We start from the raw sequence: 23,897 nt of genomic DNA on the forward strand, positions 1-23,897 counted from the left end.
CTAATCTTTGGCTGAAGGGTGAACCTTGGGGGTGACTTCATTACTGAGCTAAAAGGGTGTCCAGGGGCCATACTCTCGGGGTTTCTCCAGTCTGTGTCAGGCCAGTAAGACTGGTCTTTTTTTGTGAGTTAGAATTTTGTTCTACATTTTTCTCGAGCTCTGTCCAGGACCCTCTGTTGTGATCCCGGTTAGAGCAGTCAGTGGTGGTAGCCGGGCACCATCTACTTGTACTGGACTCAGTCTGGTGGAGTCTGTGGTAGTTGTGGTCCATTAGACCTTTGGACTAATCTTTCCCTTGTATCTTGTTTTTTTCATTCTCCCTTGCTGCCAAAGGGGTGAGACCAGTGGAATATCTTAGATGGCTGCTCACAGGCTTTTAAGACCCCAGATGCTACTCACTAAGGTAGCATGTAGAACATTTTCTTTATAAACTGTGTTATGCCAATTGAGCTAGATGTTCCTCGAGACTATGGTCCTCACAGTCCTACGCCCAGCAATTCAGTTCCTTAGGGAGTTTGGATGTGTCTGTGGAGTTCCCATAACCTTTCCTTGTACAAGTTGTGCTGACTTCCCCAGTATTGTGTACTGTATTGAACCATTTTTGAGGTCAGTTGCATTGCTGGGATTTTATGATGAGCAAACTGAAGGCACTTTCCCCACCTGCTCTATCATTGCCGAGCAAATGGAGAGAAAATACTTCTTTGGAGCTGTTACTAAAAGCTTTAGCCCCGTGTCACTGTTAGGGTTGACACAGTATATCACAGAAGTCTAAGTCTTCACTCTTTTGGAAGTTACTGATGGAGTGGCACTGGGGCCACTTGGGCAAGTGAGATGCTTTCTGTCATCTCTCTGGGGCTGGGTTGTGTGGCTTGTCCTAAGCTTGCAGCAGATGTCTGCAAATAGTCTCATGTCCCTGGAGAATGTATGTGTGCCAAGCATGGAGAGACTTGCCGTTTGGTGCTGCCATTTGCAACAGGACAGCCAGCGCTGAGTGAGAGTTCATTCCGTGCCAGGCCTCATCCCACACATACCATTTTGTTTTACTGCCACCACAGTCTTATATGGTAGGTGCTGCTATTCCCACCCACTGCTGTCAAGTCGATTCCAATTCGTAGCGACCCTGTAGGACAGAGTAGGGTTTCCAAGATCATAAATCTTTACGGAAGCAGACTACCACATCTTTCTCCTGGGGAGAAACTGCTGGGTTCGAACTGCTGACCTTTCAGTTAGCAGCTGAGCACTTAACCACTGTGCCACCAGGTCTCCCCTCGGTGTTGAAATTATCTTCATTTTACAGAGGCACAAGAGGAGAGGTGACTTGGCCAATGTTGCATGGCTCACATATGTTGGGGACAGCATCTGAACCCAGGGTGCCCAACTGTGAGCCTTGCTCATAACCCCTAGACTTACTGATGCACAGAGGCAGGATTTCTCATCATTACACCTAGATTCAGGCAGCAAAACCAGGAACCAGGGCAGCCCAGCTCTGTGGCCTGGTCATCAGGGTCACCTGTGGTCATCAGTCACCTGTGAGTCATCAGGGTCACCTGTGGACTTTCTAAGGCTCCAGATGTCCAGGCCCTAACCCTGGGAGATTTAGAGCCCATAGGTCAAATTTGAGCCCAAACTTCCACAGGTGGTCTGACCCATAGCCAAGCTACAAACCACCACTCTGTGTGCTTGTTCTGTGGGTGTTTGGGGGCCAAGGTCAGACCACAGGCAGTGGTGGTGGTGAGTGGTGGGGCCAAATACCTGCAGGATCAGTTAACAGCACTGGACTCTAAGCCAAGGATGACCATCTTCTGGCCCAAAACAATAAAAATGACAGAAACCACACCCTTACCCCAGATGGGGAAAGTGGACTGTGAATAGGTCAAAGCTGCTTAAGAAGCACATGTTAGCAGTTCTGTTAAATCTGTAATCTTGTAGGTTGCAGATCTCTTTGAGAATCTAATGCCAGTTATTGGCCCTTTCCGAGAAAAATGGGCACACGTGAAAGCTCTACACACAACTCCAAGGAGTTCTTGTGTCGCCGCAGGTCCTCCAGATTCCTTCCTGTCAAGGACCCCTGGTCAAGAGCCTGGGGCTCAGCCAGGCTTCTTGTAGTGCCGGCACCTGCTTCCTCCTCCTTAGTGATGATGCACATACCTCTCTCTCATTTGGTTGTAGGCATCATTTTGCCTTTGGCATCAGGGTGAACTTCTCTTGGGAGTGACTCAGGCTAAATTTAATCAGTGCCACAATTTCTATCCAGTTCTAGATGATAGCTGACATTTGGGGCCAGATCATTCTTTGTAATAGGGGCTGTCCTGTGCATTGTAAGGTGTTGGGCATCATCCCTGATCTCTACTCTATAGATTCAGTAGCACCCCCTCTAGTTGTGAAAACTAGAATTGTCTCCAGACATTGCCCTTCCCATTGGGAACCTATGCTCTAAGCTGACCATGGCCAGGATGAACAGATTTCCCCAGAGGTGTTGGATGCTGAGGGCACATTTGCGGTTAAACATCAGTAAAGCATCTTTGAGAGAATAGTAGCGGGGGCTGGACCAACAGGCTGCACAAGCTGGGTGTGTGGCTTGCCAGCATAACTGCAAGGGTTCTCCCTCTACCCTCTTCCCTGCTTCAACGTATGCTTTGGGAGTAATGAAATAAAGCCCCAGATTTATACGTCTTATGCAATGTTCTTCATGGCAGTTTCAACAGTGTTGAGAAAAATGTGCAAGATTCCCAATGTTTCCGTTGATTACGCAGTCACTCAGTGTGGCAATCTGAAATGAGTCTACAATCTCAGCAGGAATGGGGTGGGAGGGAGATGGTGGGTGCCCACCTAGAGTTGGGAGGCCATCAAGAAGGCAACAAGTTGGGCTGGTAAAAATACAGCGCTGACAGGAACCTACCTAGTGGTGCCTGGAGTTGTGCCATGTGGAGCTGCGTGGTGGTTTCCAGCTTCTCAGAGGCCCAAACATGGTGCTGGTGGTGGTATTGGTAGTGTTGGTGTTGGTGTTGGTGCTGGTGGTGGTGATGTTGGTGTTGGAAGAAGTCAACAGTCTGACTGTGGTTACAGAGTCATCTTAGGGATGTTTTGGTTAAGTTGAGAACCTTTTTTGTTCCAAACATTCAAAGAAAACCTTTCAAAAATTTGAGTTAGGAGAAAATGCATCAGCTTGCTTCCTTGCAAGTGGATCATAAGAATCCAGCTACACCAGGGAATCCTTCAGTGCTCACAGGAATCATGATGAGGTCAGCCTCATGGTGTAGACCCAACAATGGGAGAGTGAAAAAGTCATTTAGCTCATTTTGTACCAGTCCTGTGTAAACTGATAAGCCCTGGTATCAGCTCAAGTTCACTTTTTAAAAAGTACTTTGCCTCCTTTTCATTAAAGTGAGGGAAAAGAAACAAACTAACCTGGGTAAGTGAGGGCTGTGATTTGCTGGCCTCTCATTGACCAGCCTTAGTAACTGGGCCTAAATGAGCTAAAATTTAGTAGCACAGGTATTTCCAATTCAGCAGGCCTTCAAGGAAAAGAAAATGACATTTAATTTTTAAAACAAAAGATGAGGTACTAATGTTAAATTAGGATGAGTTTACGGGCCTGGGTTCAGTGCTGGAAGCTGACTGGTGCAGAGCAGGGCACTGATGGAATAGATCCCAGTGGAGGTTCAGTGAGCTGTGGTGGCTGTTTATGGTGTGCCTTGGGATCACTGTTTTTTGTCTAGTCTTGGCTCTAAAAGGGTCTTGAGAGATCTGCAGCTAGATTGGCTCTTTAAAGCAGAGCCAACTAGCTGCACTTTCAATGGGCATCACTACCCGACCACGTGGCCCCTATTCTTGATTTAGGGCATTTCCTGGCCTTTCTCAGGGTGAACAGGGGCAGTAAATGAGTGAATGGGCCTGGCAGTGCCTTGGACTGGGTAATTATAAGCTGGTAATGACACTGCCAAAGAGCACTGGTGGCACAATGGTTAAACACTTGGCTTCTAACAAAAAAGATCAGCAGTTCAAACCCAGCAGCTGTTCCGTGGGAGAAAGATGTGGCAGTCTGCTTCTGTAAAGATTTATAACTTTGGAAACCCGGTGGGGCAGTTCTGCTCTGTCCCGTAAGGTCACTGTGAGTCGGAATCAACTTGATGGCAATGGGTTTTTTTTTTTTCTGAATGACACTGCCACCAAATCCATGCTTTTTGAGGTTCATTTCTAATATGGATTAAACCAGCGGTCCTCCAATGGGGGCAGGGGTGGGGAGGGCAGCGATGGTGGCACATGGCGCAGGTTTCCCTCAAGCTCTCAGTTTCCATTCCTGGGTGTGAGTCAGGGAGGCCGGCCTTGTCATGGAGGCTGGCGATGTATGGAGACATCTTTGGTTGTCATAACTAGCAGATAGAGGCCAGGGATGTTGCTAAATACCCGACATTGCACAGGACAGCTCCCACCACTAAGAATGATCCGGCCCAAATGTCAATAGTGCCAAGGCTGAGAAATCCTGATTTAAAGTAATGAAAATTTGAAATTTCTGTTCAGTTAAAACGTGGTTTTGCTCTTATACTTTTTGAGAAAAACAAGTCAATGCATGATCAGCGATGCAGTTAGTAAAGGACAGAAGAATTGCAGACCATTTAATTTTGAAAATATTTCTAAAGGGGAACTTTGCATCTGTGTCAGAAAAGGAAGCCTCCACTCATGCCCAGTGATGGGAATGTTCTGCCAGTTTCTTTAACTCAGGCACAGATGTAGAGTCTGAGCACAGAGCAGCGACCAGTGCATGACAATGACCTTGAACTGTGACCGCCCTAGTCTGATTTGGGGGGAAATCCAGTGATATTTTAAACAGAACTGTGACTCCTGAGGGTGTTGTGGAGTTTCTGGAAGTGTAGCCTCCTGGCCTCCTAGATCACACTGGGAGACTGGCTAAAATGCAGATTCCTAGGCCTCACCCACATCTACAGAATTAGAATCTTGAAGGCCAGGGCCGAGGAATCTGCATTTTCACGAGCTTCCCAGGGGATTGTTCTAAGACTTGAGAACCTTTGCTGTAGAGGAAAGTCAAAACTGTACCTTGGTTCAATCCCAGATTGGGCCACCTTGGGAAAGTTCCTAACCACTCGGAAGTGCATTTCCTGAGTGGGGTTAAGAATTCCCTCCAATTCTGGAATTATTTTAGTCACCGCACATGTGTCTACATAGTTCTCAAGTGTCAGGATGAAACGTGAAACAGTTCTGTGTAAAGGAGGTCTTCTCAGGTTCAAAGTCAAAATATCCCCAAATGTTCTGGTGGTGGCTGACAGACACGATGCTTCGCCTGAAGCCATTGAGCTTGATAGCAGCTACCTCCTCATCGACGTGTATTTTAATGTTGAAATCTTAAAGTATGCTCTCTTTCTCTCTCTCTCCCTCTCTCTCTCTCTCTCTCTCACACACACACACACACACACACACACACGCACACGCACACTTTTTTGAAAATAATGCCCCAGTTCAGCTGCCAAGGTTTGGAGAGGTCGGGAAAACAGCTTTAAAAAAACCAACAGAAGGAAAACATTTCGTTGCGTTTTAAACAGTGCCCTGGCGGTTGGGGGGGTGGTGGGGAGTGGGGAGGAGAAGCTAGAATAAATGCAAAAATGCAAAACAAATTTCTATTAAAAGTAGCCAGGCAATGGATGACCACATTCAGACTTTTTGCATGGTGTTTCCTTTTCATGCTAAATGTTAGCTAGGGGTTGATTTGAAAAAGTAGCAAATTGTTCTTTGTTTTGAAAAATTCTAGTGAAAACATGTGCAACTTCCTCTTTGCACTACGTAACCCCAGGCTTCTCCGGGCCCTTTAGTCCAGGGTGAGCTTTGTTGAAAGGCATCCAAGGTGTGTGGGAGGAGCCTGGGTTTGGAAAGCAATTCCAGCTCAGCCAGCCACCAGCTCTGTGACAAAGGGGAGTCCTTTCCTCTGCCAGAGCCTTTTCACATCAGTTAAAGAAAGTGGTTTGATTGATGTTTCTTTGAGTCCTCAAATTCCTTGACCGAGAGTTATAAAATGGCCAAGAAATACCTGCAGAAGGGTAAGAAAGCGTTGGGTTTGATGGCTGCAGTGAATACGTGTGGTGGTGGGGGCGGCCATATATTTAATGTGCTCCTTTTTCTCTCTTCAGGCCTGGGCAGTTTTTAAAGGGAAGTTTAAGGAAGGGGACAAAGCTGAACCAGCTACTTGGAAGACGAGGTTACGCTGCGCATTGAACAAGAGCCCAGATTTTGAGGAAGTAACAGAGCGGTCCCAGCTGGACATTTCTGAGCCATACAAAGTTTACCGGATCGTCCCTGAGGAGGAGCAGAAATGTAACTATCCTCCATCGGCACCAAGCCTGCCAAAGCAGGGGTCCGGGGTGGAGGTCTCCGCACACAGGGTCCGAGCAAGTGGTTTCAGTTAAACAAAGTCGTTCTTTCCTTTGCATAAGCAGATTTGAGAGCTCTTTCCTCTGACCTCTCACACCATCTGCTGTCCCAGTGGCAGCATCTAATTGCATGAGAGGAGATAGGGGTTGGAGGAAAGGGCAGGGACTAGAGACGGGGCCCCAGCCCAGCTTTACTGCTAACTCATTGTGTGACCCTGGACACACTGTAGGACCTCCTGGAGCTGAGTGACATGATTGGAAGGAACAAGGATCCTCCAAAAGTCTGCAGTCAGGAACACCTTTTGTTTCCTAGCAACTCACTATGGGGTAATATGGTGGATGGGAGGGGATGGAGGATAAGAGTTGAGGGTAAAGTTCTCAAATGAAGTTGCAGAAGATGGCACTGCTGGCTTCATTGGTGGAGACTGGATAAGACCAAAAAACCAGTTGCTGTCAAGTCAACTCTGACTCATGGCAACCCCATGAGTGTCAAAGTAGAACTGGGTTCCATAGGGTTTTCAATACTGATTTTTCAGAAGTAGATCATCAGACCTTTCCTCTGAGGCATCTGTGAGTGGACTCAAACCTCCACCCTTTCCATTAGCAACGGAGAGTGTTAACCATTTGCACCACCCGGGGAGACTAGATAGCCTCAACATATTGTTAGATCCTGGTCACTGTTCAGCAGCTTTGGACTGCAATCATCCCTGAGGTCTCTTTCAACTATAAAGTCCAAAGACAGCACTTGTGAAGGGATTAAAGCAGGGATAGCAAAAACCTGCCATACCTACCCATACTCTTGATTCCCATGCCCTGGCCAGACATCAGTAATCAATCAAGATTTCTCGAACTTGGATCTGGCCTCAGAATCCTTTTCAAAATAATGTTCATTGCAGCTGCCCTGCATCAGAGTTGGCCCATGAGATAAAATCTATTTACCATTCTTTTAACTCAAACCATTCTTTTAACATATTGATTTTCTTAGTCATTTGATGTAGCAATTGGAATACTGGCATGATGTGATTTTTCTTCTTAGAAGTTTATTAAAACAAATTGCTATGGAGTCAGCTCTGAATAATTGTGACCCCAGGTGTATCAAAGTAGAACTGTGCTCCATAGGGTTTTCAGTGGCTAATTTTTCAGAAGTAGGTCACCAGGCCTTTCTTCTGTGACACCTTTAGGTGGACTTGAACCTACAAGCTTTCAGTTAGTAGCTGAACATGTTTGTACCACCCAGGTACCCTAAAAGTTTATTAGTAGTCCAGTAATGCTGAAAAGAAGTTGTTGTGTACCGTCGAGTTGATTCCAACTCACAGCAACACTATAAGACAGAGTAGAACTGCCCCATAGGCTTTTTGAGGCTGTAGTCTTTACAGGAGCAGATCACCAGGTCTTTTCTCCTCCAGAGCTGCTGTTGGGTTCAAACCGCAGAACTTTCAGTTCGCAGCTGAGCACTTTAACCAATGCACCACCAGGACTTCTACTATAAGAAGTAGAGCCGCCCCCAAACTATTTAGGACTGTGCAGACAGTTCTGAGTTTAGGGTGTTAAAGTGTCCAAGTGTAATTAAAATAAAAACCATGGCTCATGAGCCTGGGTCAGTTAGTTAACTCATTAATGAGGGGACCAGCATGGTGACAAAGCATGGTGGACGGAGAACATGAGACACTGGTGCATGTGGTCATTGAAAGGCAAAGAGCTGCTGACTTAAATACCAAACCAGCGGATGTCCTATTGGGCAGTGCAACCATGGTGTGTGTTTGTGGGGGGGGGGGTTCTTTTTTCTACTGGCTATTTGTAGCTTAATGGTCTGCAAATTAACATCTAACTTTAGTGCGTCTGAACCCTAGTTGATAGTCAATAGTGTGTTCCAGAAACTGTCCTTCCCTTGGAGAACCGGGTGAACCCTAGGGGGAAGGTTTTTTTGTTTTTCTTTTTTAATAATCTTTTTTACTGTGATAAATATATATGTAACAAAACATTTGCATTTCAACGTTCTTCACACGTAAAATTTAGTGACATTACTTTTATTATATTGTTAACCATCACCACTATCCATTTCCAAATTTTCCCATCACCCTTAACAGAAGCTCAGTGCCCCTCTGAGGTGGTTTTGAAAGGCTGAGCAATCATCTTTCTGCCTCATCTCCACATTTGGGATAATGTTTTGCCATCACAAAATAAACTGTGGTTTGAAGGGGAGGGAAATTTGATCTTACCCCACCCACAGCCATGCCCACCTGTGAGGTCTGTGTTCACTGGTGATGTCTTTGAGGGGACAAACACAGCTCTAGGTGCCCTGCCCTCCAGGGTCAGCCAAGCTTGAACTGGCAGGGGACCCTAGCTTATTTGTAGTGTGGGGTGCAGCTCGCATCACCTGCAAGAGTGGATGTTAAAGAAGAACCAGCCAGGTTCTCAGGGCCAAGAAATGCTGCATTTGCATAATGTCTAAATGGGCCATTTTCCTCTGTACTTCGGTGGTTTGCAAGCTACAGGGGGTGCCCCGCTGCCCCCTGCCTCCCCCATCTGCAGCATCTAAGAGAATTAACGAACCTATCAAAATCAAATCCCAATTCAGTCAGGATTAAACATGGGTAAGGAGGCCCTGGTTGGTGCAAACAGTTAAGTGTGCAGCTACTAGCTGAAAGGTTGGCGGTTTGAACCCCCCTAGAGGCATCTTGGAAGATAGGCCTGGTGATCTGCTTCTGAATGGTCACAGCCTTGAAAACCCTATGGGGCAATTCTATTCTGTACACATGGGGTGGCCATGAGTTGGAATGAACTTCATGGCAACTAACGGTAACAACCAACATGGGTCAATTCTGTAGATCATTGGGACTAATTCATTCCAACAAGTATTTGTTGGTGGGGATGCCTCTCATGCTGATAAACTCAATAAGGTGAGTTTCTGGCTAGGGAAGAGGCATGGGAGGGGAAGACAGGAGCCAGTCCAGGTCCCCACTGGGTAGAGATGTTTGAGTGTGTTTCCCTGACTCTTCAGGTGGTTCCTGACCATAGCTGGTTTGAGTTGAGCATAAGCGAGTCTTTACGTCCTCCCTGTGGACTGTGCGTGCATTTACATACAGATACACACGTGTATATTTGGAAAGGCTGAAAAGAGATTTCCTGCCCACTAGATTTAAAAAAAGACCCCAACCTGCAAACACATTTTGCCAGGAAACCTTTGAGTGTCTTCGGATGCCCCAGCTTGTGAATTTAACCTTTGTAGGGCAGTAAACACCTGCTACAAAGTATATTTGGTATAGATATATTTTAGATCTTAGCAAACGAAGGAAGAGACCAAAATGCTTGCTTTATCCTTTAAAAGTCTTAGGGAAAAAAACAACAACCAACTTCTCTCTTTTGACTTTTCTGATCAGATGACTGCCGTGTGGGAAAACATTTCTATGTCGTTCCCAGACCAAGGAGGATGGCTCGAGAACTTTTGTTTCCCTTAAGCACAGTATGAAAAACTAGCATTGATTATGGCCTCGACGACGGTTGTGATGCCTCAGTGCCATTTGTCATGGTGTTTCTCTGTCTGGTTTTCCTTAGGCAAATTAGGCATGGCGGCCCCTGGCTGCATAAATGAAGTCACTGAGATGGAATGTGGGCGCTCAGAAATCGACGACCTGATTAAGGAGGTAAGCAGAGAGGGGACTCTGCAAGGTCTTGCTCTGATAGCAGAGGCTGTATGGTTTCCAGTGAAGAGCACCATCGTCCCTGCCCTGCCACACTCTCCCCAAAAGCGCACCTCTACCACTTTGATGGGAGTCCCTGGGTGGCGCAAGCAGTTAACATGCTTGGCTGCTAACTGAAAGTTTGGAGGTTTGAGTCCACTCAGAGGGGCCCTGGAAGAAAGGCCTGATGATCTACTTCCAAAAAACCAGCCACTGAAAACCCTGTGGAGCACGGCTCTACTCTGACACACATGGGGTCACCATGAGTTGGGGTCGACTCCACGGCAACTAGTACTGCTTTGATGAAATAAATGCAAGAACTAGGCTGACCCCTTGACCAGCCACTGCCAACTGGGCTACCCTTATCATGTGATCACCAGTTGCTGTTGAGTCGATTCTGACTCATGGTGACCCCATGTGTGTCAGAGTAGAACAGTGCTCCATAGGGTTTTCATGGCTCTGACCTTTCAGAAATAGGTTGCCAGGTCTTTTTTGCAAACACCTCTGGATGGACTCGAACCTCCAACCTTCAGTTAGTATCCAAGAACATTTATAGGATGTTCCACCCATAGACTATCACGCGATATCCCTGCCTTTATCCCGAGGGCTGGGGATGAGCTGCCTGCTCTACATAAGGGAAATTTCCTGAAGCTCTAAACTTGTCATATTTTAAACATTTAGAATGGAAATTTTAAAAAAATGCACCATGTGTTCCCTTATTGCCTTAGGCAGGCTACAGCAAACAAAATTTAAATTTTCCTTGCTGCTTAGGGTTGTCATTATGAAAGGATTATCACACTAGCTTTCATGACTATTGGGTTACCTATCTTCTAATATGCAGGTTTTAGTCTTTGGTGGGTTGGAAAACCAGATAATCAAGCTTGTTAGAATTGTACATAAACTCATAGTTAATAGGCTACAAGTAAAGGCTTGGTGGGATCTCATAGACAAAATGCATGGGCTTTTGAATACTGACTTTAACTATTTAGATGCTTTTTCCTCTACCTCTAGCCTCTTTAACTATGTTTTGCATGGGTATTATAAGGTGGGCATTGCATAATTAAAATAATCCCACACAACCCTTGCAAAAGATGGTGTGGGTGCTATATTTATTCTTAATAGCAGTATTGCAACATCCTAAGGAGCAGTTTAGCTGTCAGAGAAGGGCAGTAACAAATGTAGCCTGCTTTAAGTGGGCCAGCCTCTCTGCAGATGACAGCTGGTGTGTTTCTGGGTGGTCTTTGGCAGCAGGCCAAGGGAATTCCTAGCTTCGAGTCTCTCCAACAATGTGCTGTTTTCTGTGCAAGGCTTTTCTGCCGACTCAACTGAGAGAGGAGATAATTGGGTTGCCACACTAGGGTTACGAGAAGATCAGATTTCAAAACGTTTCATAATTGGATTTATCAACCTCCTTTAAGGTGTGGGTCAGAGATTGAGAATCTGCTCGAGGCTCACTTAGCAAGATCTGTGAGCACATGGAGGATTTTGCTCAGTGTCACCATTCGTTGGGGTCCCAGACCCCGTTCCTGTCTGCAGCTGGGTAACTTGGCACACTTGATTTTGCAGCAGGCAGTTCCATGTAAAGGCCGATAAATTTCTTAGTGGCCCTGGAGAGGCTGTAATTTGGTCACTTAGTTTGATCTGTAAGCTGGTGGATTTAGAGTCTAAGGTCTTTCAAGTTGCAAAGTAAAGCTTTCCTTTTGTCTCATAAGATAAAAGATGACAATGTGGCTACAGGTAAAGTTTTCATTTTTACAAACACTGGAGTCCCATGATGGAAGTTCAGTGACGGGACTGACTGCCTTTCTCCCTCTCCTAAATCACACAGCCTTCTGTGGACGATTACATGGGCATGATCAAAAGGAGCCCCTCCCCGCCAGAGGCCTGCAGGAGCCAGCTCCTCCCAGACTGGTGGACGCAGCAAGCCGGCCCAGGTGAGCTTCTGTGGCTCTTGGTCATGTTTCATCCTTTGCACACCCTGGGATGGGCATTTGGAGCTATTAGGATGGCTGTTGTATTGAAGATAACAGACCCCAGAGCGGTGAAGACGGTGCCCCTGGTTATGGGCGGTTCAGTGGGACTACGAGGGCTCCCCACCCCCACTCCACTGCTCCCAGGAGGGCATGTGCTGAGGGATGGGTCTGCTCCCCCAACACACTCCTGGGAAGGTTTGAGGGAGGGGTGCAGTGAGCTCCTCCAAGATGGGAAGATGTGGCTCTGGGCCACATTCTTATCCCTCACCTAGGCTCAGCCAGTCTGTTTCCAACATTAAGGCACTGCTCAAAGCCAAAGACAGCCCAGGGTGTCTAGGGGAGGAGAGCTCGGGCCAGGAATGGGAGAATCAGCCTGAGATAGGGTTTGAGTCCCAGGAAGTCGTGGAACTTATTCAAGCCCCAGTTTACTCATCTATAAAATAGACAATCCAAGATCTGCCCTGTGGGGTCATGAGGTTAAATGAAGCATCTCAGGGCTAGGCACACAGTAGGCATGTCACCCATTTATCAGCCTCTGATGGCTATGTCCAGACCTCCATCCCAGGTTCCAGGTCCCCCAGCCCATGAGCGTCCTCGCTTCCTCCCTTGCCTTCATGCCCCCCGCCCCTGTAGGGAGACCAGGAGGTGACAGCTGGCTCACAGGCCTCCAAGGCTGCTAGGCCAGGGGTGGCGGTGTTGAGCAAGGGACCTGGGGAGAACCCCCTCTCCATCTGCTACAGGAGCCCCCCTCAGGAAAGCTGTCTGGGAGCCTGAACACCCCTCAAGGACAGTCCTGGTTGGCGGCCACTTGGGTGGGAAGGAAACATGGCCCACAGTGTCACCCTAACACATGGCGACAAATCCCACAGCTTAGAGGAAGTCTCCTCTGTCCTGGTCTGGTGGTGACCCGGGTTCTGTGTTTATGAAACATGGGTGCCGCACTGGGAGGGAAACAGGCTTGGCGGAAGTCTGTGGCAAGGCTCCCAGAGCACGCATGTGTGGCTTTTTAAGAAGCTTCTGGAGAAGGCGGTATTTGGGTGGGTCCCTGGACAGAGCAGCTGGGTCGGTCTGAATTTGCTTGTCTCTTTCTCCAGCAGCCTTGCCACTGGTGACAGGGTATGCTGCCTATGATGCCCACCACTCAGGTACGGAAGCTCTCGGGCCAGGCTGGGTATGGGGCAGACTTCCAAGGCCTGTAAGGCCCAAATGGTCTAGGTGGGGTTGCTAAAGTCTCTGGACGAGCTCAGTTGGGTGTTGGAAGTTGGGAGTCTGACTCCTCCTTGCTGTGTGGGTTGGCAGCGAGTGGTCCAGGATTGTTGAGCCTCTTCTCTGATTGGACCAACAAATAGAGGTTTAGTTACCCTGCCTGAGGTCACACCAGAGGGGCAGAGCTGGGCCGTGAGCACTTTCTAGGCGTAACTGTGCAGGAGGAAGGAAGAGCATGGGGACAGACACACTCATGGCCTAGCTCTGCCCTTCTGGTGTGATCCAAGGGAGAGCGAGAACCTCTCAGGCACCTCATCTGTAAAATGGGAACACGGTAACATCTACCTCACATGACTGTTGTGAGGATTAAATGTAGTAATTATGAAAAATTTCTAGTAGGGACATAATTGCTCAATAAATGTCATTGATGTCAGCCTATAAACTTGATGATGATGATGGTGATAATGCTGCTGCTGCTGATGGTGGTGATGATGATTATGATGATGGTGATGGTAATAGATTGATGATAGCAATGATGACTATGATAGCAGTGATGAGGATGATGGTGACTGACCTTAACTGAATGCTACCTGAATGCCAGGATGAATGCTGAGTCTTTTCATGACCTCAGTCAGTCCTTCCCATCCCTTGAGGCAGGTGCTGCTATCATTCCCATTTCATAGGCCCAGAAACCCCGGGTCACACAGCTTGGACACTGGGAGCTGGGATATGCTCCCACCCATCTGTTCATGCTTCTGACCCCTGTGGGCAGCAGTGGTCTCTCTGTGTGTCCCAATCCTGGGCATCAGCAGAGTTGTCTCACTGCCAGGGCCTCTGGGCGAGCTGCTGCCAGGCTTCTGGGGTTTACAGGCAGGGTTCGTTGATGCACCCTCCGTGTCTTTCCCAGCATCTGCTGGACTCTGAGATGTGAACAGCCTGACTCATCAGGAGGCACCACAGCACCAGGGCTGGGGCTCACGGCCCCCTGTACAGAGGAGGAAACGGGGCTCAGAGAGGAGAAGTGTCCCAAACGGGGCCATCGTAGGAAGGGCATTCTTCTGGTGGAGGAGGAGGGTCCTCACCGGGCAGTGAAAAGCATAAAGAAAGGAGCACAACTACTTTTTGGGCTCTTGCCAAGCTGCCACTGACTGGGCTTTGTGTGCACAGCCATTTGACGGTGTCCCCAGGAGCTAGGGCTTATAATTCTGGTTCTACAGATGAGGAAACTGAGGCTTAGAGGTTAAGGGCCTGGTCTTGAGACCACTTTGTTCGGAGGCCCCCCTGACACCAAAGGCCCGTGCCTCAGGGCAGGGTGTGCAGAGCTAACTCCTCCGTCATGAGACTAGACCTCTGACCTGGTTAGTGCTGGGCTGTTACCCTGGAGTCTGCTGACCTGGTGCTTTCTGCTGGCTCTGAGTGAGAGGTGAGGACAAGGCTGAGGACGTTTCCTTGAGTTGTTCCAGATCTCTCCTCAGCACACTGCAGGTGAAGTGACTCGCAGCACCGCCTCATGCAAAGAACACCCTATAGTATTCTTATAGAAGTTGTGGGCCTTGGGTACCTCTGTTCAGTTCATGCACGCATGTGCACACAAAGACACCTCTGTGTAAATGTAATCCTTATATTGTCGGGGATCCTGGTTCTTAACCACACAGGGACCAGGTCATGTAATGAATGACGGGGAAACTCTAGCAGGCGCCCTGGAGCAGGGTGGCCCCGGAGGCAACCCTGACTGGTCTGGACACTTAGAAGGTTCATTGTTAGTGCACGCAGCTCTTTCGGTCTAAGGCAATTGAAATGCAGATTCCTCTGACATCCTCTCCTTTAGCTGTTATCTTCATTCCTACCTTAGTGGTGTAGTGGTTAAGAGCTCTGCTGCTGATGAAAAGGTCGGCAGTTGATATCCACCGGCTGCTCCTTGGAAACCCTGTGGGGCAGTTCTACTCCATCCTGTAGGGTCACTATGAGTCGGAACTGACTCGATGGCACCTAACAACAACAACCTTAGCTTAACCAACCAACAACCAACCAGCTGCCATCAAGTTGACTCCATCATGGCGACTCCATAAGTAGAACTGTGTGTGACAGTGTGTGTCAGAGTAGAACTGTGCTCCATAGGGTTTCAATGGCTGATTTTTCAGAAGTAGATCACCAGGCCATTCTTCCCAGGAGCCTCCGGGTGGACTCCAACCTCCAACCTTTTGGTTATTAGCCAAGCATATAAACTGTGCCACTCAGGGACTCCTGGAGAAAGAAAGGTTCTGGGTGTTTGCCTGAAAATGACTCAGAAGCCCCCAATATCCCCCAGTCCCCTCACCCATCACTTTCTTGTCCTGCAGCCTTTGCCCAGATGGTGATCAGCTTCTACTACGGCGGCAAGCTGGTGGGCCAGACCACGACCAGTAGCCCTGAGGGCTGCCGCCTCTCCCTGGGCCAGCCAGGTTTGCCCAGTGCCAAGCCGTATGGGCACGAGAGCCTGGAGATTGTCCGCTTCCCACCTGCCGACGCCATCCCCAGTGAGCGGCAGCGGCAGGTGACACGGAAGCTGTTTGGGCACCTGGAGCGGGGAGTCCTGCTGCACAGCAGCCGGCAGGGTGTGCTGGTCAGGCGCCTGTGCCAGGGCCGCGTGTTCTACAGCGGCAACTCCGTGGCCTGCAAGGACAGGCCCAACAAGCTGGAGCGCGACGAAGTGGTCAAGGTCTTCGACACCAGTCAATTCTTCCGAGGTCCGTACCCTCATCGCCTGAGTTGGAGAGAACAGCCTCCTCCCTCCCCTGGGTCCTGGAGGGTGGCGGTTACGTGTGGGCAGGGTGGAGGGGTGGGAAGGGTGGCCCCTGGGCCCAGCCTACCTGGGTGTGAGTCCTGGCTCTGTACTTTCCCAGTGAGGGCACCTGGGTACCTCTCTGGGCCTCGACGTCCTCCCATGTGAAATGGAGGTACTGATAGGCACCCTCCTTGTGGGGCTGTCGTGAGGATTAAGGAACTTAACACCTTGCTGCTCTGAGTGTTCTTGGTGGACAGGCACAATCCTGGGAGCGGGTTAGACATGCAGACTTGGCCCACCCAGACCTACAGGATCAGAGTCCACATCTCAGCCAAGTCCCTGTGGCTTATGGGCTCATTGTGAGACACGCTAACTTTATCCATGTCATGATACATACCTAGGTCCTCCTGATGGAACCTGCACACAGTTGGTCTGTGTGTAGCATTTCTCATTCTGTGAGGGGAGGTGTCTGGGATTCCACCCCCGTGAACTCATCCTGGAAGGTTAAGATGTCTGGAATCAATCAACTTCCCCCTCCCCCCACCCAGTGTTGTGTGCTGGCCCCTCTCTCTGTACTCCCAAAGCTCTCTGCTCCGCTCCCTATAACTACAGGGCCAGATGCCAGTGTCATGTCTGCCTGCCTCCCAGCCTGAGCACTCCTGGAGGCTTCCTGGAGGCAGGGGCCTGGAAGGATGGGTGGGGGGTGGGGAGGTGGGAGCTCAGGTGGGAAAGCACCGAGGAGCTCACCTGATGAAGGGGGTCGTGAGGCCAGGACAGCATCACCAGAGGGCATGCAGCAGCATCACTGGAGGGCATGATACAATACAGATTGCCCGGCCCACCCCCAGAGTCTCTGACTCCATAGATCTAAGGTGGATCCTGGGAATCTGCAGTTCTAACAAGTTCCCAGGTGAGGCTAATGCCACTGGTCTGTGGATCCCACTTTGAGATCTATAGGCATAGGATGTCAGAGCGAGCAGGTGGGGACTGTAGCCCTGCCTGGGTTTCCTCATGTAGGGGTTGCAAACTCAGGTATCTTCAGGGGCCAGGCAGGTCATACAAATGCCCTGAGAGTGAGGTAGTAGGGCGTGGTGAATCCAAGGGCCGTGTCCCACCGAAGGGTGCTCAAGTCCAACAAGAACCAGCAACAACCTGGAAATGGCCAAACAGGTCCTTAGCTTGAATTTGGCCCGAGGGCCAGCAGCTTGAGACCCTGTTCTGCTGTGACCTAAATGCCCTTGCCCCTGGCTGAACCTCCTCTCAAGTGGAGAGAGCACTCCAGCTGTCCTTCTGAACTCTATACCTGCGATCTTGCCCTGCTTGCAAACACCCCTCCGCATGTCTTTCCAGAGCTGCAGCAGTTCTATAACAACCAGAGCCGGCTCCCCGACAGCAGGGTGGTGCTGTGCTTTGGAGAGGAGTTTCCAGATATGGCCCCTTTGCGCTCCAAACTCATTCTCGTGCAGGTAAGAATGGGCAGCTTTGAGGCTGTGTCCAGATTTCCTGGCCTTCACATTAGGATCAAGTTCATACTTGGGCTGAAGGAGGAGTATTCCCATGTGTGCAGGGGCAGCCTGGGCGAGGCCTTTAAATGGAGGGAAGTGGATTCTTGCCACCTCTGAACCATATTCTCACATTCTGGGACTCTCAAAACCTGAGTTTGTTTTTTGTTTAGTGTCTTTTTTTTAAATAAAAACCTCCTCTCCGGAAAGATTCCACCTGTTCAGTTGCCTTAAGTTCTAAGTGATGGGTTAGGGCTTTGCAAGTCCTTATTTGACTACAGTCACAGAAATCAAACTCTAATGGTGGAATTCTGGGTAGTGGTCAGCCAGGCGGGAACACTATTGTGTGTGTGTGTGTGTGTGTGTGTAGTGGGGGAGGGAGGATACATAGGAGTCTTTGCAGGAATACCACCTGTGTATTCTTTGTATCTACCCTATTCTGGAATCATTCATTTGGGACTCACATGGGGGTTCTGGAATGGTAGCTTTGTACTAGGGTAATCAGAGAATCTGGGGAGGGTCAATGGAACTCCCTACCTTACTTCCCACTTCCATCTGACCTTGCGCATGGTTCCTGTAGATCGAGCAGCTCTACATCCGGCAGCTGGTGGAAGAAGCTGGGAAAAGCTGTGGTACTGGCTCCGCAATGCAGGTTCCCGAGGAGCCGCAGCCGGACCAGGTCTTCCGGATGTTTCCAGATATTTGTGCCTCGCACCAGAGACCCTTTTTCAGAGAAAACCAACAGATCACCGTCTAAGTCTCTCTCTTTGGCATCCCACCCCTCCTGTGTCTCACGTTTCATTATTACAATTACTGTTGTAATTATTAAAGATGCGGATGCCTCTTTGACCTGGGGTGGGGCACCTTCCTTTGCTCTTAATTTAGTAAGGGCATTCTTTGAGGAGTTAAGGTTTAAAGCGAAGGTGTATCACAGCTCTGCTGTTCAGATAAAAACATTGGAAACTCACACCAAATGGTCTGTGATTAAACTTTTTTCTGCATTTTTTCCCAATTTTATTAGTTACTATGATTCCTTGTACATTTTGGAATAAATGACATTTCCAAAGACTTGACATTCACTATTACTAGCAAATAGCTGCTTCAAGTAGAAATTTGGAGTATAAGATCAACTTGTGAGATACAAGGCTATTTTTTGTCTTTATCTTTAGTTAAAGCTGTAGATTTATGATTTCATGTGCCTGATTCTATGTGAAGTTCTTTTGTTTGTTTTTTACTTATAAACATTTTAATAAGATTTTAAAATATTTAGATACCAGTCTCTGCGTAACAAGTGAAAGTAAAACTCTTGGCTTGTTGGAAGAACGCATATTCTTCCTAGAATTTGGTGCCAAGAAAACTTTTCCATCTCCAGCTGACCTGGTGTGTTTTTACCTTCAGATAATGAAAACTTCTTTGTGACTTTGCTGCCAGGAAGCTTGGAGCTGTATTTTTTCGTTTCTGTGATTAAATCACCCCAGATACCTCTCTCTTACCTACTTTCTAAATGATTTTGATCTGTTTTAAAGATATTTTAACTTTTAATTGTCCTATTGTAAACTGCTTTGAATCTTTTAGTGGGCAGGATATAAACCCCAAATTTAAAAACTCATTGTAGATGTCACGAGCAGTTGATTGTGCCTTCAATTCAGTCAACCCATTCATTGGCTGATGGTGTTTTAGTATGTGGGCACGGCTAGTGTGGATTGGGAAATGTGGACAAGATGTGTTAGCTTCTCACCATTGAATTGTCCCTGAGGATCCTGAGTGAATATGGCAGGAAGAATGCCTTCCAGTAAAGACATTTTATTTCCCCAATCCCCAGTAGTCCTTGAGGTTCATGGTGGCCCGATTCTATATGAAATTCCACACTTCAACAAAGACTGATATAGTGGAATTCAAGTGGAGAAGTCCCAGTTTCAGCCCTGGAAGAACTTGACCTGTTTATTAGCAAATAGAATGCATTTCTCACCCAAAAACGTGTCAGATTTTTACACAGATTCAGGATACTAACAGCCAGGTGCAGAAGACTTAAAACAGTGGCTTGGCTTAATGGCCCAGGGCAGTTCACATCATCTCACTGACGTTCAGTATGTGGGCTAATGTAGTTCACGTACCACATCAGATTTTCCACTCCAAAACCACTTTAGAATAACTTTCAATATATACATGATTAAAAAGTACTTGACATTGTTTTCTAAAAAAGTGTTGTACTTTGTTAGCTCGTGGTGCCTCTTATATGTGTATATGTCCCGTGTAATACTCCTGACGAGCAGAGATTTGGCACCCACAGTGTGTGTTGAGTGCATCCAGGAGCACCAGTTCTTGACAGTGCAGTTTGTTGACTTTGCTGGGTCAGTTCCACAGGTTTGAGGGGGATGAACTTGGGGTAGGAGGAGGGTATTTGCTTCCCTTCCACTCTCACCTGGGTGGAGAGAAGAAGAGTATTTTCTTAATTCTTTCTCCTTTATAACCCAGCCTGGGTCACCACCATCCCTTACTCAGAATCTCACAACAAAAGAAAAGGAAGGGGCCTTACCAGTCAACCCTTATTTTGAGAAGTGGGAGACTGTGTTGTAGTTTGGGGACAAGACTACCCCAGATCAGCCAACCTGGTGGCCATGTAACCATAAATGGAGTCTGTGATTCAAAACCTGAAAATCCAAAGAATTTCCACTTACTTTTCTGTTTCTTTTATGAAGGTGATATAGGGGTGGCATGTAGTAAGAAGCAAAAATTATAGGTTCTTTAGATGTGTATGAGTTCATTTTTGAATGTAGTAAAATACCAGTAAAAATGGCTTTTCACCATTGGCCAACAAAGCAAGCATTACCTTCTTAAGGATGACAGGTTTCTTTTTTGAAGTGTTTGTAAGATAACAGTAGGATTTAGTCTCCAGCTCACATGAATATTAAAACATACGTCTTTAATATGCTGAATGAATATTTATTTTTGTATCCATTTAAAAAGTATATTGATCTCTTTTATTCTTTATTAAAATAAAATGCTGTTTTTAAAAGTTGATGTGTGCTCCATTTTCTTTTTTAATTCATTGTCAAATATTTTATCATTTTTACCAGATTCAAGATTCTTTAAAAGGGGAATTAAAAAAACAATCCTACATTGTGGTTTTAAGGATTTTTTGTTTTTTTTTTTACATCTCCAGAACAGTAGCAAAAATGTATGGGAACTTGGATGGATCATACGGAATTTCTTGGAGAAAGGTTCAGGGTAGTGGGGACAGACCATGTTATTAAAAACCAAAGGCCTGTTTGGATTTCTTTGAGCTGGTTGACGAGTATGCTGTGGGGTATGGAGAAAGTAGGAATTGGCCCTGATAATGCTATCCTGGAAGCTATTTGTAGGAGGATTGCCAGGCAGGCATGACCACACGCAATGGAGATGTCCTTTCATTCCTTGAGTGGTCATTGTCCTAGGCCCTAGGGATACAGCAGGGACACGAGTGACCCATTGTGGCCCTCGTGGATCTTGCTGATAGTCCAGTAGAATATACCCATTGGACAACCCAGGACAAAATCGATCAGTTGAAGGTAGGCATGGACGCCAGCCAAGCCAGATGGCGAGGTGCTCTCCAATACACACCTTCTGCAAGGCAACGTGCATTCTCTCCATCCTCATACAAGCCCAGTGAGACAGTGACCATTCTTATCACCAGCTTACAGATGAGAAAAGTGAGGCACAGTTCCTTGCTTTACTGATGGGCCCTGTGCGTACTGGGAGGGCAGTTGTTATGAGAGGCTTTGTGACAAGTTTTTGCTGCAGTATTTGAGCTCGCTGACTTGTTGACACCCCAAGAAAGGGCAGCAGCTGGGGAAGAACTGACTTTCTTAGAAGACTTGGCAGTGAAAGTCACATTAATTCTTGCACACTGCAACTAGGAATCTTGTTTATAAGCAAACTCTTCTGTCCTGTGGATTCAGGGCCAAATATGGGAACTTGATGTAGTCTGCACCTCCCCAGAGTTCAACACCCTTGTGCAAACAGTTGAAAAATCCTTCCTACTCAACCTCATTTGCAGAGGAGGGAATTCAAGGACAATGCTCCAGTAATAACTGGGGGTCTAGAAAATATTGTTAGGGCCCTAGATGTGAACTAACGTTTGAAATGTTGGCCCTTCTCTGAACAGTTCAACTTTTGGGACCTGAAGGGAAGCTGAAACAATCTGGAAAATTAGCAGCCTTTGCTCTTTGAATTTTAACATTTTCAGATATGAAGGTGTCTCAACAATCTCTTCCTGGGTGATCTTTTTCTGTAGTTCATTATAGCCTAACTTTTGCAAAATCCTTCTGGGATGCAAGTTTTTTGTTTCCCTTCATAATGTCCAGATGGCTTAAGAGGAAGATCTCTGGACAAGCATCCACAATCTGGGTCCTGAGGATTCTGGGAAAATCCTCATGAAAGGGATTGGCTGGGCAGGCATCTCCTACAGGGATATCTTTTCTCTACGAGAAAGCAATTATGGGAAACAAGAAGGAATTACTCGGTGAGTGATTCAGACTCTCCATAATAGAAAGTTTTGCAATGGAATTACTCAGAAATTTGTCACAGCTGCTTCAGAATGCATATGCTGTCTCTCTTCACTTGTGGAAGGGCAAGGACCATCTGCCTGTTTACTACTCTGATTCCAGCGTTGGCACAGTGCATGGCATACAGTGGTGATCAGTTAATGTTTGTTGAGTGAGTGAGCAATGAGTGGATGTGTCTATGTCAGGACTGGGGTAAATTGGTAGTAAATGCAGCAGCAGTTAGTGCTTTCCATAGAGATTTCATGAACGACGTTGGGCCCTACGCAAGGAAGACGGGCTGTAAGAAACAATGTATTCAAAGCCACCTGGCACATAGTAGGTGCTCAGTAAATGTTAGTTTCCTTCACTTCCCCTTCTCCCTGTAAAAAACGGAAAAATTAAGAGTGATACCATAGGGTTTCTGTGAGGTTAAAAATGAGCTAGCAGAAGTCTTGCAGCAGAAGTTATTACTGTGAAGTCTTCACAGACCTCTCCCCTCCTTCCAGTCTCCCAAAGACAAAGCAATTGTGAGCTCAACTTTTGTCCTGTCTTCCCTTTCAATCATATAGTTAAACTATACAATAAAGAAAGGGAGGGAGGCAGGACAAGGAAAGAAAGTCCTACAGCTGAGGTTTAGGGCTTGTACGATGGCGGTGCAGACTACAGAATTTTTACAAACGTTAGAATGTGTTATCTGTGTGGATCTACCCCATGTTTCTCAACACATACAAGTGAAGCAAATCTGAAATTGCATTTGTTTACTGGTTTATCAAGAGGGACATTCTTCAGAGACTGAGACTTCTGGTTCCTGGCTTTACAAGGTTTAGACACATACATCAAGAGCATGGTCTATAGTAGTCACCCCTTCGTTCACTTTTTTTTTTCCTTCACCTTTTTTAAATTATAAGGGCCAGCAGGGGTTAGAAAGAATAAGCAAACGTGAAAATAAAAATCCCTCAGAGAAACACAAGAGGGAGGGACTGTGGCTGTTTTCTTGAACAGCTTTTCGGGGGGAGAAATCACAGTGCATTGAGCAGCCCCAGATGTTATCTTTCCACGCAGCATTTCCCTTCCTGCAGCATAGGCAAAAGCCTTTCTTTTGACCTCCTCCCTGCTCCTTGTGTCTGAAACGAGGCATTAAGCAATCCAGGCCAGTTGGAAGTCCTGAGCCCAGAAATAAAATGACTGTTGCTTGAGTGTCATTGCACATTTGCTCTGGTTCTTGACAGAGGCAGCAGGCAATGTTTGGAGGAAGCAGATGGGCTGGTCTACTGTACATTTCAACTGCAAGGCTTGCTTGGGCTGTTGCATCACTGGGCCAGGGATCCCTGGAAGCTGGCCCACTGGGCAGCAGGCTCAGTGGTGCCCAAAGCAGGACTGGGTGAGGGAGCGGGAGGGTGATGTTGGGAGAGGGGAATGAGAAAGGGGGAGGTAATTTGGGAAATGTGTCTGAATTCTTATCCAGGAGCAGTGTGGGCTGGTGCAAAAGGCATATACATGCAGTCTAAGAAGTCAGCTCAAACTGGGTTCAAATCCTGGCTCCACTGCTGATTCATTGATTCAGAGAAGGGAAGTCATTTCTCCAATGCGTAGCACTTCCCCTCTCTGAATTTCAGTTTTTCTTGTCCACTCTTGGAAAGCTGCACCAAGGAAGACCCCATGTTCATGTCTACTCAGCCAGGATGCCTGGACGCTCAGAGCAGCAGAGCCAGTTTTTGGCTCATTTTCCCTCCTTTTCCTTCAGGCCCAGGTCTTCCTTGATTGATGTGTCCTCACATCTTGCTGGGTGAGGCCGTGTTCTGGCTCTTGGAGGTAACTTTGCATGTCTCCTCTGCTCCATTAGGTGCTGATCGCACATTCTTGCCTCTG

At 47.3% G+C, this 23,897-nt stretch overlaps 1 protein-coding gene across 2 annotated transcripts in view; it reads left to right on the forward strand.

The window, feature by feature from the left end:
- Positions 1 to 20,524, forward strand: part of IRF8 (interferon regulatory factor 8) — a 25,020-nt gene extending 4,496 nt beyond the window's left edge. The window contains exons 3-9 of one of the 2 annotated variants that reach the window (XM_023732556.1): positions 6,141 to 6,324; positions 9,936 to 10,024; positions 11,889 to 11,994; positions 13,128 to 13,178; positions 15,579 to 15,965; positions 17,354 to 17,469; positions 18,086 to 20,524. In XM_023732556.1, coding sequence (XP_023588324.1) covers positions 6,141 to 6,324; positions 9,936 to 10,024; positions 11,889 to 11,994; positions 13,128 to 13,178; positions 15,579 to 15,965; positions 17,354 to 17,469; positions 18,086 to 18,262 — 1,110 coding nt within the window. In that variant the 3' untranslated portion in view covers positions 18,263 to 20,524. The remainder of the gene's footprint in view (positions 1 to 6,140; positions 6,325 to 9,935; positions 10,025 to 11,888; positions 11,995 to 13,127; positions 13,179 to 15,578; positions 15,966 to 17,353; positions 17,470 to 18,085) is intronic. The other variant, XM_004377739.2, reaches the window with a different exon arrangement.
- Positions 20,525 to 23,897: the final 3,373 nt, after the last annotated feature.

This window comes from Trichechus manatus, unplaced genomic scaffold (genome assembly GCF_000243295.1).
Source record: "Trichechus manatus latirostris isolate Lorelei unplaced genomic scaffold, TriManLat1.0 scaffold00053, whole genome shotgun sequence".
In the NCBI taxonomy this organism is placed as follows: domain Eukaryota; kingdom Metazoa; phylum Chordata; class Mammalia; order Sirenia; family Trichechidae; genus Trichechus; species Trichechus manatus.